We start from the raw sequence: 16995 nt of genomic DNA, 5'->3' as shown, positions 1-16995 counted from the left end.
ACAGATTAGATGTAGTACCCCTCTCTTTAACCCCCAGACAGATTAGATGTAGTACCCCTCTCTTTAACCCCCAGACAGATTAGATGTAGTACCCCTCTTTAACCCCCAGACAGATTAGATGTAGTATCTCTCTTTAACCCTCAGACAGATTAGATGTAGTATCTCTCTTTAACCCCCAGACAGATTAGATGTAGTACCCCTCTCTTTAACCCTCAGACAGATTAGATGTAGTATCCCTCTTTAACCCCCAGACAGATTAGATGTAGTACCCCTCTCTTTAACACCCAGACAGATTAGATGTAGTACCCATCTCTTTAACCCTCAGACAGATTAGATGTAGTATCCCTCTTTAACCCCCAGACAGATTAGATGTAGTAAACCTCTTTAATCCTCAAACAGATTAGATGTAGTATCCCTCTTTAACCCCCAGACAGATTAGATGTAGTACCCCTCCTTAACCCCCAGACAGATTAGATGTAGTATCCCTCTTTAACCCCCAGACAGATTAGATGTAGTATCCCTCTTTAACCCCCAGACAGATTAGATGTAGTACCCCTCCTTAACCCCCAGACAGATTAGATGTAGTACCCCTCCTTAACCCCCAGACAGATTAGATGTAGTACCCCTCCTTAACCCCCAGACAGATTAGATGTAGTACCCATGTCTTTAACCCCCAGACAGATTAGATGTAGTACCCATCCTTAACCCCCAGACAGATTAGATGTAGTACCCCTCCTTAACCCCCAGACAGATTAGATGTAGTACCCCTCCTTAACCCCCAGACAGATTAGATGTAGTACCCCTCTCTTTACCCCCAGACAGACTAGATGTACTATCCCTCTTTAACCTCCAGACAGATTACATGTAGTATCTCTCTTTAACCCCCAGAGATTCGATGTAGTATCTTTTTAACCCCCAGAGATTCAATGTAGTATCTCTTTAACCCCCAGAGATTCAATGTAGTATCTCTTTAACCCCCAGACAGATTAGATGTAGTATCTCTTTAACCCCCAGACAGATTAGATGTAGTATCTCTTTAACCCCCAGACAGATTAGATGTAGTATCTCTTTAACCCCCAGACAGATTAGATGTAGTATCTCTTTAACCCCAGACAGATTAGATGTAGTATCCCTCCTTAACCTCAGACAGATTAGATGTAGTACCCCTCTCTTTACCCCCAGATATATTAGATGTAGTAACCCTCTTTAACCCCCAGACAGATTAGATGTAGTATCTCTTTAACCCCCAGAGAGATTAGATGTAGTAACCGTCTTTAACCCCCAGACAGATTAGATGTAGTATCCCTCTCTTTAACCCCCAGACAGATTAGATGTAGTATCTCTTTAACCCCCAGACAGATTAGATGTAGTATCCCTCTTTAACCCCAGACAGATTAGATGTAGTACCCCTCTCTTTACCCCCAGACATATTAGATGTAGTAACCGTCTTTAACCCCCAGACAGATTACATGTAGTATCTCTTTAACCCCAGACAGATTAGATGTAGTATCTCTCTTTAACCCCAGACAGATTAGATGTAGTAACCGTCTTTAACCCCCAGACAGATTAGATGTAGTATCCCTCTCTTCAACCCCCAGACAGATTAGATGTAGTACCCCTCCTTAACCCCCAGACAGATTAGATGTAGTACCCCTCCTTAACCCCCAGACAGATTAGATGTAGTACCCCTCCTTAACCCCCAGACAGATTAGATGTAGTACCCCTCTCTTTACCTCCAGACAGATTAGATGTAGTATCCCTCTTTAACCTCCAGACAGATTACATGTAGTATCTCTTTAACCCCCAGAGATTCGATGTATCTCTCTTTAACCCCCAGACAGATTAGATGTAGTATCTCTCTTTAACCCCCAGAGATTCGATGTAGTATCTCTCTTTAACCCCCAGACAGATTAGATGTAGTATCTCTTTAACCCCCAGACAGATTAGATATAGTATCTCTTTAACCCCCAGAGATTCAATGTAGTATCTCTTTAACCCCCAGACAGATTAGATGTAGTATCTCTTTAACCCCCAGACAGATTAGATGTAGTATCTCTTTAACCCCCAGACAGATTAGATGTAGTATCCCTCCTTAACCTCAGACAGATTAGATGTAGTATCCCTCTCTTTAACCCCCAGACAGATTAGATGTAGTACCCCTCTATTTACCCCCAGATATATTAGATGTAGTAACCCTCTTTAACCCCCAGACAGATTAGATGTAGTAACCGTCTTTAACCCCCAGACAGATTAGATGTAGTATCCCTCTCTTTAACCCCCAGACAGATTATATGTAGTATCTCTTTAACCCCAGACAGATTAGATGTAGTATCCCTCTTTAACCCCCAGACAGATTAGATGTAGTATCCCTCTTTAACCCCAGACAGATTAGATGTAGTACCCCTCTCTTTACCCCCAGACAGATTAGATGTGTACCCCTCTCTTTACCCCCAGACAGATTAGATGTAGTATCTCTCTTTAACCCCAGACAGATTAGATGTAGTATCCCTCTCTTTAACCCCCAGACAGATTAGATGTAGTAACCGTCTTTAACCCCCAGACAGATTAGATGTAGTATCCCTCTCTTTAACCCCCAGACAGATTAGATGTAGTATCTCTCTTTAACCCCCAGACAGATTAGATGTAGTATCTCTTTAACCCCCAGACAGATTAGATGTAGTATCCCTCTCTTTAACCCCCAGACAGATTAGATGTAGTATCTCTTTAACCCCCAGACAGATTAGATGTAGTATCTCTCTTTAACCCCCAGACAGATTAGATGTAGTATCTCTCTTTAACCCCCAGACAGATTAGATGTAGTATCTCTTTAACCCCCTGACAGTGGTCTCAGACAGCATGCAGTACCAACCCGGGAGGCTGTAGAGGCCTGGAAGGCAGGGTGGGACAGGGCCTACTTGTGAGTCCTCACTAAGACACTGAAGAGGCTGTCCTGCTGTGCTAGCAGGTTGACTGCAGAGTCACACTCCACTAGCTGCCCCGCGGAGAACACCAGCACCTGTTCAGCCTCCAAGATGGAGGACACCAGGTGCTGGGTGCCAGAACGGAGAGAAGGAACAAAGGATAGATGGGAAGACAGAAGGAGAGGAGCAAGGACAGACAGACAGGGAAAACAAGGAAAAGAAGACAGGTGAAGGAAGGACAGCAGACAAGCTGTTTGAGTCTCGAGAGGCTAACGTGTCGATTCAGAGTTGAGATCTGCAGCACTCTTAACTTGAATTTTCATCAGTCTCCCACTGTCATCAATCAATTATTTACAGGAATGTTCGAGTTGCGCCTTATCTCAACTCTGAATCGGTCCGTAAATGCATTTGGAGGCGTGAGAAGCATTTGGAGATATGAGAAGCATTTGGAGATATGAGAAGCAGAGGTACAGTATGATGAAACAGGAGACATTGGAAAGATAGGATGAAGGAGAGGAGGAAATCTAAAAGCTAGGAGAAATCAGCTAGTCCTAGTCTCTATGCTTTCTCCAATGATTGATCCATAGAGAGAGAGAGAGAGAGAGAGCAGACCAAGAGGAGTCTCCACATCTATACAGAGAATAACTTCTAGATCTGACCTTTCCACCTAATGACCTACAGGCTGTAACAGACTTACTGCAATAGTGACGACTGTTCGGTCGGCGAAGGCTGTCATCACCACCTTCTGTAAGACATTCTCCTATAGGGGTGAGAAATGACATGTAGGTCAGCTCTTTTGGTCGTGGACCAAGTGGCACCCTATTCCTTGCATAGTGCACTACTTTTGACAAGAGCCCTATGGCTCTTAGTGCACTTTATAGGGAATAGTGTGTCATCTGGAGCACAGTCTTAGATACAGCCATATACACTCCACAGCAATGTCACTACACTGTGAGTGCTGTCCCCTCTTCGCTGTCTGCATCAGTGTGATGGTAGTTTGATAGAGTGTACCTGTCAGGGTCAAAGGTTAATGCTACGGCTGTGACCGTAATGACCTCAGATTGATGTTGGCCTGCTTGTCCCTATAAAAAAACAAATAAAGAGAGTCGCACACTCTATATTTAAACTGCCAGTAATTTATATATAAACTGCCAGGGATTGGAGCTATGAACTACGCATGCCTCCGGACTGAAACCTGAGAGGCTGGAGGAGAGTGACGGTCCTCACTGTTGCGCAACAATCGCAACAAAACTGCCCCTAAAGATAGAATCCTTAAATGAAACAATAACAACGTGTTCTCCCAGCCTCAGGATGGGGCTGGAGAATGGAATCCCTCTCAAATACATAGACAGAGCTGTGGACGCACGGACTGACCATCCATCATATCAACATTCTAGTTGTAAACATGTTTTGAGGCTATACAGTGTTTGTTTACATTTACATCGTTTACAAACATTGGAGTAAAACAAGGTTATATTTTGTGTTCTGATGGGGTACGACACTTGAACTAAGATCATGAGGCATTTATCAGTTATGTTCTTTAAGAATCAATGGGTACATATCATTTATAAGTCCAGAAATGGATATAGCAACTAAGGATTCAGGCTTTAATGGAAATCAGTGCTTCATTTCCAAACTGGTGGCCTAATGAAGAGTATGTGGCTGGTTGAAATACATGGACGTGTGTTCTGCTATTGACCAAACCTCTATGTACAGGGCTCAATAATGAATGTCATATGTAACCCTGGCAACTCAAATAATAAACGCGTAATAGGAGGACAAATATAAAGATGTCTGGTTTGTGTTTTTATAATGTATCTGACATTATACTTGTGCTTTATGTTTGTACCCATATGAGGTGAAAGTAATGTCATAGATCTGTCTGTAAAAAATGAAAGAGCAGAAAATGAAACATATGATCATAATGTCACTAAAGAGCTAGTGATGGAGGGTACATGGCTGTTAGGGTGTGTGAGCTCACCGTTGCCATGTCGATGGATGCAGTGGCTTCGTCCATAATGAGGATGGAGCTCTTCCTGACGAAGGCTCTGGCCAGACAGAACAACTGCCTCTGACCCACACTGAAGTTCTCCCCTCCCTCTGTCACCACCGCGTCTGGAACACACACACACACACACACACACACACACACACACACACACACACACACACACACACACACACACACACACACACACACACACACACACACACACACAGTTGTTATTAAGGCAATCGTCTTTCTGAAATCTCACATTTTAGCAGCATACTCTCTGATTAGTTTTTCCCTCCAATATGCTTTCCCAAAGATTGTGTGGTTAGAGGTGGCCAGATTGTGTGGTTGGAAGTGGCCAGATTGTGTGGTTGGAGGTGGCCAGATTGTGTGGCTGGAGGTGGCCAGATTGTGTGGTTGTAGGTGGCCAGATTGTGTGGTTGGAGGTGGCCAGATTGTGTGGTTGGAGGTGGCCAGATTGTGTGGTTGGAGGCTGCCAGATTGTGTGGTTAGAAGTGGCCAGATTGTGTGGTTGGAGGTGGCCAGATTGTGTGGTTGGAGGTGGCCAGATTGTGTGGTTGCAGGCTGCCAGATTGTGTAGTTGCAGGTTGCCAGATTGTGGTGGCCAGTTTGTGTGGTTTGAGGTTGCCTGATTGTGTGGTTGCAGGCTGCCAGATTGTGAGGTTGCAGGAGGCCAGATTGTGAGGTTGCAGGTGGCCAGATTGTGTTGTTGCAGGTTTCCAGATTGTGTGGTTGTAGGTGGCCAGATTGTGTAGTTGGAGGTTGCCAGATTGTGTGGTTGCAGGTTGCCAGATTGTGTGATTGTAGGTGGCAGATTGTGGGGTTGGAGGTTGCCAGATTGTGTGATTGTAGGTGGCCAGATTGTGTGGTTGGAGGTGGCCAGATTGTGTGGTTGGAGGCTGCCAGATTGTGTGGTTGCAGGCTGCCAGATTGTGTAGTTGCAGGTTGCCAGATTGTGGTGGCCAGTTTGTGTGGTTTGAGGCTGCCAGATTGTGAGGTTGCAGGAGGCCAGATTGTGAGGTTGCAGGAGGCCAGATTGTGAGGTTGCAGGTGGCCAGATTGTGTTGTTGCAGGTTTCCAGATTGTGTGGTTGTAGCTGGCCAGATTGTGTCGTTGCAGGTTGCCAGATTGTGTGGTTGCAGGTTGCCAAATTCCAAACACTTTCCCCAAATCCCAGTTGTTGGATTCCCAGTATTACAGCCCTAGATATGACAGTCAGACAGACAGACAGACAGGCAGACAGTCAGTCAGACAGGCAGGCAGGCAGGCAGGCAGGCAGGCAGGCAGGCAGGCAGGCAGACACATACCCAGTCCCCCAGAAAGGGCTTTGACCATGTTCTTCAGCTGGGCGATTTCTAGCGCCTCCCACAGTCTGTCATCAGTACAGGTACGCTCTGGGTCCAGGTTAAACCTGCCAGGGAGACATTACATCAGTACAGGTACTATCTGGGTCCAGGTTAAACCTGCCAGGGAGACATTACATCAGTTCAGGTACGCTCTGGGTCCAGGTTAAACCTGCCAGGGAGACATTACATCAGTTCAGGTACTATCTGGGTCCAGGTTAAACCTGCCAGGGAGACATTACATCAGTACAGGTACTATCTGGGTCCAGGTTAAACCTGCCAGGGAGACATTACATCAGTACAGGTACTATCTGGGTCCAGGTTAAACCTGCCAGGGAGACATTACATCAGTACAGGTACTATCTGGGTCCAGGTTAAACCTGCCAGGGAGACATTACATACGTACAGATTCTATCTGGGTCCAGGTTAAACCTGCCAAGGAGACATTACATCAGTACAGGTACTATCTGGGTCCAGGTTAAACCTGCCAGGGAGACATTACATCAGTACAGGTACGCTCTGGGTCCAGGTTAAACCTGCCAGGGAGACATTACATCAGTACAGGTACTATCTGGGTCCAGGTTAAACCTGCCAGGGAGACATTACATCAGTACAGGTACTATCTGGGTCCAGGTTAAACCTGCCAGGGAGACATTACATCAGTACAGGTACTATCTGGGTCCAGGTTAAACCTGCCAGGGAGACATTACATCAGTTCAGGTACTATCTGGGTCCAGGTTAAACCTGCCAGGGAGACATTACATCAGTACAGGTACTATCTGGGTCCAGGTTAAACCTGCCAGGGAGACATTACATCAGTACAGGTACTATCTGGGTCCAGGTTAAACCTGCTAGGGAGACATTACATCAGTTCAGGTACTATCTGGGTCCAGGTTAAACCTGCCAGGGAGACATTACATCAGTACAGGTACTATCTGGGTCCAGGTTAAACCTGCCAGGGAGACATTACATCACTACAGCTACTCTCTGAAATACAGAGAGAGACAGAGAGAGACGGAGAGAGACAGAGAGAGGGACGGAGAGAGCGACGGAGAGAGGGACGGAGAGAGCGACGGAGAGAGGGACAGAAAGGGACAGAGAGAGGGACGGAGAGAGGGACAAAGAGAGGGACGGAGAGAGCGACGGAGAGAGCGACGGAGAGAGCGATGGAGAGAGGGACAGAGAGAGAGTCAGAGAGGGACAGAGAGAAAGAGAGGAAGAGAGAGACAAACAGACAGGGAGAGACCAGGCAGGAGAGAGAGAACCCACTGCTGTCTGTGGATGACCATAACAGGCAATGGCCCAGTGTTTGGACTGGGGCCCATCCTCTTAGCTAAAACTCCCGCAGCACACAGCCAGAGGGAATCCTCACTCACTGCCACACTATCTCGTACTACAACTGTTCCACTGGGTCTAATGATGTGGCAATCGTTAACCATGGTGAGGCATCTCTAGTAGCTCTGGCTGTCTCTCTCTAACTGCCATCGACACACTGTTATTGTAGGACCAATCACCCAAGGCCTCTGTTCATGGAAACATCGCCATGGCAACGGGCTGGCTCAGCGCACGGTCCTCTCACTTACTGCCACATTGGATGGGTTGTTATTTCTTATCGGGACGAGAACGTCTTTCTAAATAAACACCACAGGCTCTTTGTGTTTTATAACAAACACAGCAGCTCAGTTATCTGCTAATACTCCAAACATCTTCAAGCTGTGGCACGAGAGAGAGAGAGAGAGAGAGAGAGCAGAGAGAGACTATCCAATGTCCTGGGAGCGGGATGAACTTTCATGACATCTGCTGAGGAGTTTCATATTTTAACCAAACATTTGTATAGCTTCATTTTTACTTCATAAAGTAAACTGAATTAGGCCCACTGTTACTGTTCTGTTATTGTCTTCTGAACAATATATCATAGAACACTAAAGTTGTTTTCTACCCGTGTGTAGGCAGACGGTTATCTGTTCAACTTCTAACCCACAACACTGTAGTCCTCATGGCAGTCGCTGTGTGTAAACAAAGGTGGCATTGATTATACATTGATTATACATTGATTATACATTGATTATACACTGATTATAATCTACTGATCTATTTCTCCACTGAGAGACATGAGGAAGTTACTGTTTATTGGCCTTGTCTGCTTGTGTTACACTGGATCCTTCACTGCCTGTGTGTGTGTGTGTGTGTGTGTGTGTGTGTGTGTGTGTGTGTGTGTGTGTGTGTGTGTGTGTGTGTGTGTGAGTGTGTGTGTGTGCTCGCAATAATGTGTCTCTTATGTCAGCTTCTGGGCGAGTTCTTGTTGCATGTCTGTGATTGTCAACAGCCAGAGCACGTGGTGCTGACCCAGTATCTTGGTTCTAACGTTCTGCACGTACACACTGGCTCACACACACACTGGCTGGCTCTCACACAGACACACACACAGCTGGTTCTTCACTGCACGTACACACTGGCTGGCTCTCACACAGACACACACACACCTGGTTCTTCACTGCATGTACACACTGGCTCACACACACTGGCTGGCTCTCACACAGACACACACACACCTGGTTCTTCACTGCAAGTACACACTGGCTCACACACACACTGGCTGGCTCTCACACAGACACACACACACCTGGTTCTTCACTGCATGTACACACTGGCTCACACACACACTGGCTGGCTCTCACACAGACACACACACACCTGGTTCTTCACTGCAAGTACACACTGGCTCACACACACACACTGGCTGGCTCTCACACAGACACACACACACCTGGTTCTTCACTGCAAGTACACACTGGCTCACACACACACTGGCTGGCTCTCACACAGACACACACACACCTGGTTCTTCACTGCAAGTACACACTGGCTCACACACACACTGGCTGGCTCTCACACAGACACACACACACCTGGTTCTTCACTGCAAGTACACACTGGCTCACACACACACTGGCTGGCTCTCACACAGACACACACACACCTGGTTCTTCACTGCACGTACAGTGTCCTGGTAAGGGTTCTAACATTCTAAGGTTCTACACGTAGCCAACGTACCGGATGGATCCGCTGAACAGCACCGGGTCCTGGAGGATGATGGACAGACGAGACCTCAGGGTCTGAAGGGGCAACTTACAGATGTCTATTCCATCAATGATGATCTGCCCTGAGAGGAGATGCAGAGAGAGAGACAGACAGACAGACAGACAGACAGACAGACAGACAGACAGACAGACAGACAGACAGACAGACAGACAGACAGACAGACAGACAGACAGACAGACAGACAGACAGACAGACAGACAGACAGACAGACAGACAGAGATACAGACAGACAGAGAGAGAGAGAGATACAGACAGACAGAGAGAGAGAGAGAGAGAGAGATAGACAGAGAGAGAGAGAGATACAGAAAGACAGAGAGAGAGAGAGAGAGAGAGAGATACAGACAGACAGAGATACAGACAGAGAGAGAGAGATAGACAGAGAGAGAGAGATACAGACAGAGAGAGAGATACAGACAGAGAGATACAGACAGAGAGAGAGAGAGATACAGACAGAGAGAGAGAGCGATACAGACAGACAGAGAGAGATACAGACAGAGAGAGAGAAAGAGAGAGAGATACAGACAGAGAGAGAGAAAGAGAGAGAGATACAGACAGAGAGAGAGAGATACAGACAGAGAGAGATACAGACAGAGAGAGAGAGATACAGACAGAGAGAGAGAGAGAGATACAGAGAGAGAGAGAGAGATACAGACAGAGAGAGAGAGAGAGATACAGACAGAGAGAGAGAGAGATACAGACAGAGAGAGAGATACAGACAGAGAGACAGAGATACAGACAAAGAGACAGAGAGAGATACAGAGAGACAGGGATACAGACAAAGAGACAGAGAGAGATACAGAGAGACAGAGAGATACAGACAGAGAAAGAGAGAGAGATACAGACAGAGAAAGAGAGAGGGATACAGACAGAGAGAGATAAAGAGCGAGCGAAAGAGAGCGATACGGACAGACAGAGAGAGAGCGAGAGATACAGAAAGAGAGAGAGAGCATCAAAGCATATATGGTCTGGTTGTTGATGCCATTCTGTTCTGTATATTGTAGGAGAATACACAAGTAAACTGAACATCACATTTATTATCATTACTCACTGAACATATTTCATGTTTCTACTCTATTTATTTAGTCTATTTCTGGGGACATTATCTTCCCAAGAATGTCCACTGGTGAGTCTATTAGTACGACTACAGTCAACATCGTAGTGTTCAAGCTCGCTCCCTCTGCCTTTATAAGGGGACACTGGGAACAAATGTGTCTTCATTCATTGTTAAGTATAATACATTTGTCTGCGGCAGCAGTGCTCGTGTGGAAAGAGAGCATGTATTGTTGGGTTTGGTGAAAGATTGGTTTGTCTGACTTGGCTGACTAGGAGCGGTGTAAATACAAAGATTATTCAGGCAGAGTAAAACCTGAATATTATCCTATGATTGTTTATCAATGGATTCTGACAAACTGATGTTCAACGTAGGAAAATGAATCCAGAACATTATGTTTTGATTATTCTATTTATGGCATTTGGCCAGAGGCTGGAGATATGCATACTAACAATAACAGGCCCCCTGCAGAAAGTTGTGTACAAAGGACAACTAAATATGACATCATCATAGGATGTCAGGATGACAGTGACCACAGGGCCGTACTGTGTAAACACAGGAAACTAAAAGGAGGCTATGGATTTCAGCAGAGGACCTATTTCCCTTTATCAGATGAGAATAAACACAGCTCCACTCAAACTAACTACCATATTATAACATCAGCCTCCCTCTGACTTTTGAAAGGGCACTTTGGGACAGGAAGGTCAAGGAAATAGTTTGACCTTTGGTGTCAGCGTTTGGTTGCAGTCACCATAGTCATGTTATGTCCACTAGCACTTCCCTACTGAAAAAGAGTCGGAGGGCCTGTGAGGAGGACTATGGGGAGGACTGTGAGGAGGACTGTGAGGAGGACTGTGAGGAGGACTGTGAGGAGGACTATGGGGAGGACTGTGAGGAGGACTGTGAGGAGGACTATGAGGAGGACTATGAGGAGGACTGTGAGGAGGACTGTGAGGTGGACTATGAGGAGGACTATGAGGAGGACTATGAGGAGGACTGTGAGGAGGACTGTGAGGAGGACTGTGAGGAGGACTATGGGGAGGACTGTGAGGAGGACTATGAGGAGGACTGTGAGGAGGACTGTGAGGAGGACTGTGAGGAGGACTGTGAGGAGGACTATGAGGAGGACTATGAGGAGGACTATGAGGAGGACTGTGAGGAGGACTGTGAGGAGGACTATGAGGAGGACTGTGAGGAGGACTGTGAGGAGGACTATGAGGAGGACTGTGAGGAGGACTGTGAGGAGGACTGTGAGGAGGACTATGAGGAGGAATGTGAGGAGGACTGTGAGGAGGACTATGAGGAGGACTGTGAGGAGGACTGTGAGGAGGATTATGAGGAGGACTGTGAGGAGGACTGTGAGGAGGACTGTGAGGAGGACTGTGAGGAGGACTGTGAGGAGGACTGTGAGGAGGACTGTGAGAGGGTTTTGTACAACCACTTCTTTCAATCTACTGTAATATAAAACCAGACAGTCACTTTGAGGGAGCTGTGTAACGAGTGCCAGGCCTGAGCATCAAGGCTCCTGTCCACAGCTTCAGAGGCCTTCTACACCTGAATCACAGGAGAGACAGACTAACCTTCAAACACATCGACCATATTGAAGAAGGCCAGAGAGAGGGAGGACTTTCCACTTCCTGTGCGTCCACAGATGCCCACCTAGAGAGAGGAGAGGGAGAAAGAGGGGATTGATTAGTTATTACATTACATTTTACATTTAGTCATTTAGCAGACGCTCTTTTCCAGAGCGACTTACAGTAGTGAATGCATACATTTCATACAATTTCATACATTTTTTTTTTTTCCTGTGCATTACAAGCCAGTGGGAGACACAATCTGTCAGCTTGGCCCTCTACTCTCATGAACAGGACTAGGAGTTTTTCCTCACAAGGTAAAACTCAGAGTCCTACAGAAACTTTAGTTTAACAGTACATTACTGTAAAGTTTACAGTAACATAGTGTCCCTTTTTTTCAGTAACTAACACGTAACTGGCTGCCAGTAAATGTTCTTAAAAACAACAGGACTGTATTTTTTACAGTGTACTTACTGTATAAGATGGAGCTACCCATAAACACGCGGTCAGCCTCACACTCAACCACAGTACATTACTATTCTTAGATCTGGACCGAATTACACAGTTCCACACTCACGTTTTCTCTCATTGGGTCAAAGACACCACACACACACAGCCAGGCCTCTCCACTAAGGGTTTATATCCCCAGATTTAAGATGTTTGAGTATATGAGGATTAATGTGATATCTAAACTGAGTCAGATTAAAAGGGGAATACAGGGTGGTTGTAGAAATTGAGGCTCAGCAGGAGACACTAAACTCATCATGCTCTTCCAGACATAATATCCAGCCCTGGAATGGTTATAAGACACAGTTACTGATACACAGATATAGAGACACATATTAACCAGCCATGCTTATAAAACACTCACAGATACACAGATAGAGAGATACCTAATATCCAGCCCTGCTTATAAAACACTCACAGATACACAGATAGAGAGATACCTAATATCCAGCCCTGCTTATAAAACACTCACAGATACACAGATAGAGAGATACCTAATATCCAGCCCCGCTTATAAAACACTCACAGATACACAGATAGAGAGATACCTAATATCCAGCCTTGCTTATAAAACACTCACAGATACACAGATAGAGAGATACATATTAACCAGCCCTGCTTATAAAACACTCACAGATACATATATAGAGAGATACCTAATATCCAGCCCTGCTTATAAAACACTCACAGATACACAGATAGAGAGATACCTAATATCCAGCCTTGCTTATAAAACACTCACAGATACACAGATAGAGAGATACCTAATATCCAGCCTTGCTTATAAAACACTCACAGATACATATATAGAGAGATACCTAATATCCAGCCCTGCTTACAGAGCACTCACAGATACACAGATAGAGAGATACCTAATATCCAGCCCTGCTTACAGAGCACTCACAGATACACAGATAGAGAGATACCTAATATCCAGCCCTGCTTACAGAGCACTCACAGATACACAGATAGAGAGATACCTAAAATCCAGCCTTGCTTACAGAGCACTCACAGATACACAGATAGAGAGATACCTAATATCCAGCCCTGCTTACAGAGCACGGAGTCAAAGAGAGATACTAGAACACCTACTTCAGTCCTGGCTATTGTTCCAGCCCAGCATCAACTAACACACCTGATTCAACTACTCAATCAGTTGAATAATGTGTGTTGCAGTGGAGGCTGCTGAGGGGAGGACGGCTCATAATAATGTCTGGAATGGAGTCAATGGAATGGCATCAAACCATGTGTTTGATGTATTTGATACCATTCTACCTGTTCCGCTCCAGCCATTACCAACAGCCCGTTCTACTCAATTAAGGTGCCACCAACCTCCTGTGGTGTGTTGGTACTGGGCTGGATCAAAAGCCTGCACAACCCGTGTCTCTCTAGGACCAGGACTGAAGAACACGGTCTGAGAAGGAGTTCTAGTAGCTCTGTATCTCTGATTCTCTGCTCTGGACTGGGTATCTCTCTCTACCTGTGTATCTGCATTCAGGCTCCCCACAGCAGAAGTGAAGCAGCCTCATCAGTCAGGTCAGATAGCAGGAGTCTGCTGAGATACAGTAACACTGCCCTGAGAGAACGGACATGTGTGTGCTGAAAGCTGGAAGACGCATGCCATACGGAGTCGCCGCGACCAACTAGTACGTTTCTTCACTATGTGTCAACTCACAGTTGAGTTTAGGCACAGGGCTGTGATTCAAACAGAAAGTAAACGGCCACTTGCTTTTCACTGCTTTCATTGCGTTCAAATGTGATCTTTATTCAGCGATATAGTCAGGAACAACGTGTGAAGTCACAGTTGCGTTAAGGGAGGGCTCTGTGAGCAGGTGTGACTTCTGTCCAGGGTTGCTTAGCTCCCTAAATGTGATCTTTATTGAAGCTACAGCAACAATGTACCATCTCACAGTTGCATTAAGACACAGGGCTGTTACTTACCTTCTGTCCAGGGTTGATGTAGACATTAACGTGTTTGAGGACAGGCTTCAGAAGGGGGTCGTAACGGACACACAGATCCTGGATCTTTATCTCTCCATGCTGGGGCCAGTCCTCGGGGACCTGGGAGGTATCTGGAAAGAACACATATAGTCCACCATTAACAAAACATGAATGTGATGTGTAATTATATACTGTGATCACACACAATAACTAGGGCTAGCAGTTTTTCCTTGGCACGAACAGAAAAACTCTGGGCCCTAGTTATAGCCTACAGTCATACAGTAGGACATCCAGCACAGTCATACAGTAGGACATCCAGGACAGTCATACAGTAGGACATCCAGGACAGTCATACAGTAGGACATCCAGGACAGTCATACAGTAGTACATCCAGGACAGTCATACAGTAGGACATCCAGGACAGTCATACAGTAGGACATCCAGGACAGTCATACAGTAGGACATCCAGGACAGTCATACAGTAGGACATCCAGGACAGTCATACAGTAGGACTTCCAGGACAGTCATACAGTAGGACACCCAGGACAGTCATACAGTAGGACATCCAGGACAGTCATACAGTAGGACATCCAGGACAGTCATACAGTAGTACATCCAGGACAGTCATACAGTAGGACATCCAGGACAGTCATACAGTAGGACTTCCAGGACAGTCATACAGTAGGACATCCAGGACAGTCACACAGTAGTACATCCAGGACAGTCATACAGTAGGACATCCAGGACAGTCATACAGTAGGACATCCAGGACAGTCATACAGTCATACAGTAGGACATCCAGGACAGTCATACAGTAGGACATCCAGGACGGTCATACAGTAGGACATCCAGGACAGTCATACAGTAGGACATCCAGGACAGTCATACAGTAGGACATCCAGGACAGTCATACAGTAGGACATCCAGGACGGTCATACAGTAGGACATCCAGGACAGTCATACAGTAGTGAATTTGGGGACAGTCACACAACTGACGATGCAGTAAACAGAGGTTTCTTTGTCAAAGGTGGTGCCCTAAGTGCTACTCAGGACCACTCTTCCTACTGTGACCAGGCTCTGGTGTGTTTAGACTGCAGCATTTGGTTACTTCAAAAGTAGTCTGTGTTTTACTGCTAAAACCATGCATGCAGTCCTTAAAATAAGGGTTGGTGGTTTTCTCCTCATGACTTAAGGGCTTCGAACGGACGCAGAGGAAACAAAAGGACTAAATGAATCAAAGGGAAGGATGATAAAACAGGGCAAGATGACAGCTCGTTGCTTGGACAAGCTCCACTCATTATCGTTGTATTGCTATCAGGGCCAAACTTTCCATTACGTCACAGTGTAGGAGGACAGCCCACTCTGGCAGGGGTTCTTTAACCACAGGACTCTAGCAGGGCCACGGCTCTAGAGATGGGGGACTCTCTCCTCCCTCTCATCCATCTCTTCCTCCTCTAGAAGCTCTCCTCCCTCTCCTCCTCCTCTCCTCCCTCTCTTTAATCCCACCTCCTCGTTGTTCCACAAGAACTCTCTCCCCCCTTCTCCTCCTTCTCCTCTCCTCCCTCTTCAATCTCACCTCCTAGTTGTTCCTCATCAACTCTCTCCCCCCTCCTCCTCCCTTAGTTCTAGCCCTCTTATCTTCCTCCCCCAAGAGACATGACCCCTTCTCTTCTTTTTTAACATCGCCATGGCAACAGCACATCACTTAAACTTCCATGCTGCTTTGGAAGGAGACCCGTAACGGGACTATTGTAAACTCCACAGAGACACACTAGAGAAATTATGTTGGAATTCGGGAGGAGAAACACTGTATGTGTCAAGTCGTTCTGCCCCATACTGCAAATCTGAAGACATTACCATACTGTCAGATTGTTGCCATGTGCAGTTGACTGTTCTATTGCCATGGATTTTTAAATATAGTCCTTATAGATGTGTAGACTATGTTGAGCCATCCTCGCTGTTACATGTTGGAGAAGACACTTGATAAATGGAAGCTTCAATCAGTGCTTACTTTTTTAAATGTATTTTTATTTAACTAGGCAAGTCAGTTAAGAACAAATTCTTATTTATAATGACGGCCTAGGAACAGTGGGTTAACTGCCTTGTTCAGGGGGAGAACAACAGAATTGTACCTCATCAGCTCAGGGATTCGATCTTGCAACCTTTCGGTTACTGGCCCAACGCTCTAACCACCAGGCTACCTGCTGCCCCTTTACTATATACTTAATCTGTATATAGCCTCGCTACTGCTATTTTACTGCTGCTCTTTAATTATTTTTTACTTTTATTTCTTATTTTTGTAGGTATTTTTCTTAACTGCATTGTTGGTTAAGGGCTTGTAAGTAAACATTTCACTGTAAAGTCTACACCTGTTGTATTCGGCGCATGTGACAAATACAATTGTATTTGATTTGATTTGATCTCGGAACACAGAACCAAATTGTGCAGCACACTGGCCAGCTACAGTCTGTCATGGGAGAGTGCTTAGTTGAACATCTATGGATTTCATTTTGTGAGGAACTTTTCAAATAGCATGAGCAGA

The 16995-nt window shown here is 45.7% G+C and overlaps 1 protein-coding gene across 4 annotated transcripts in view; it reads right to left on the bottom strand.

The window, feature by feature from the left end:
• Nucleotides 1–16995, bottom strand: part of LOC115179981 (ATP-binding cassette sub-family C member 9) — a 63348-nt gene that overhangs the window by 1553 nt on the left and 44800 nt on the right. For 3 of the 4 annotated variants that reach the window (XM_029741805.1, XM_029741802.1, XM_029741804.1), the window contains 6 exons: nucleotides 14454–14584; nucleotides 12012–12090; nucleotides 9333–9441; nucleotides 6243–6346; nucleotides 4903–5036; nucleotides 3619–3681 (listed from right to left, as the gene is read on the bottom strand). In XM_029741805.1, coding sequence (XP_029597665.1) covers nucleotides 3619–3681; nucleotides 4903–5036; nucleotides 6243–6346; nucleotides 9333–9441; nucleotides 12012–12090; nucleotides 14454–14584 — 620 coding nt within the window. Of the gene's footprint in view, nucleotides 1–2869; nucleotides 3050–3618; nucleotides 3682–4902; nucleotides 5037–6242; nucleotides 6347–9332; nucleotides 9442–12011; nucleotides 12091–14453; nucleotides 14585–16995 lie in introns of all 4 variants that reach the window. The other variant, XM_029741806.1, reaches the window with a different exon arrangement.

This window comes from Salmo trutta, chromosome 40 (genome assembly GCF_901001165.1).
Source record: "Salmo trutta chromosome 40, fSalTru1.1, whole genome shotgun sequence".
Classification (NCBI taxonomy): Eukaryota; Metazoa; Chordata; class Actinopteri; order Salmoniformes; family Salmonidae; genus Salmo; species Salmo trutta.
Note: the sequence above shows the minus strand (reverse complement) of the source record. Positions and strands in the feature narration are given on the sequence as shown.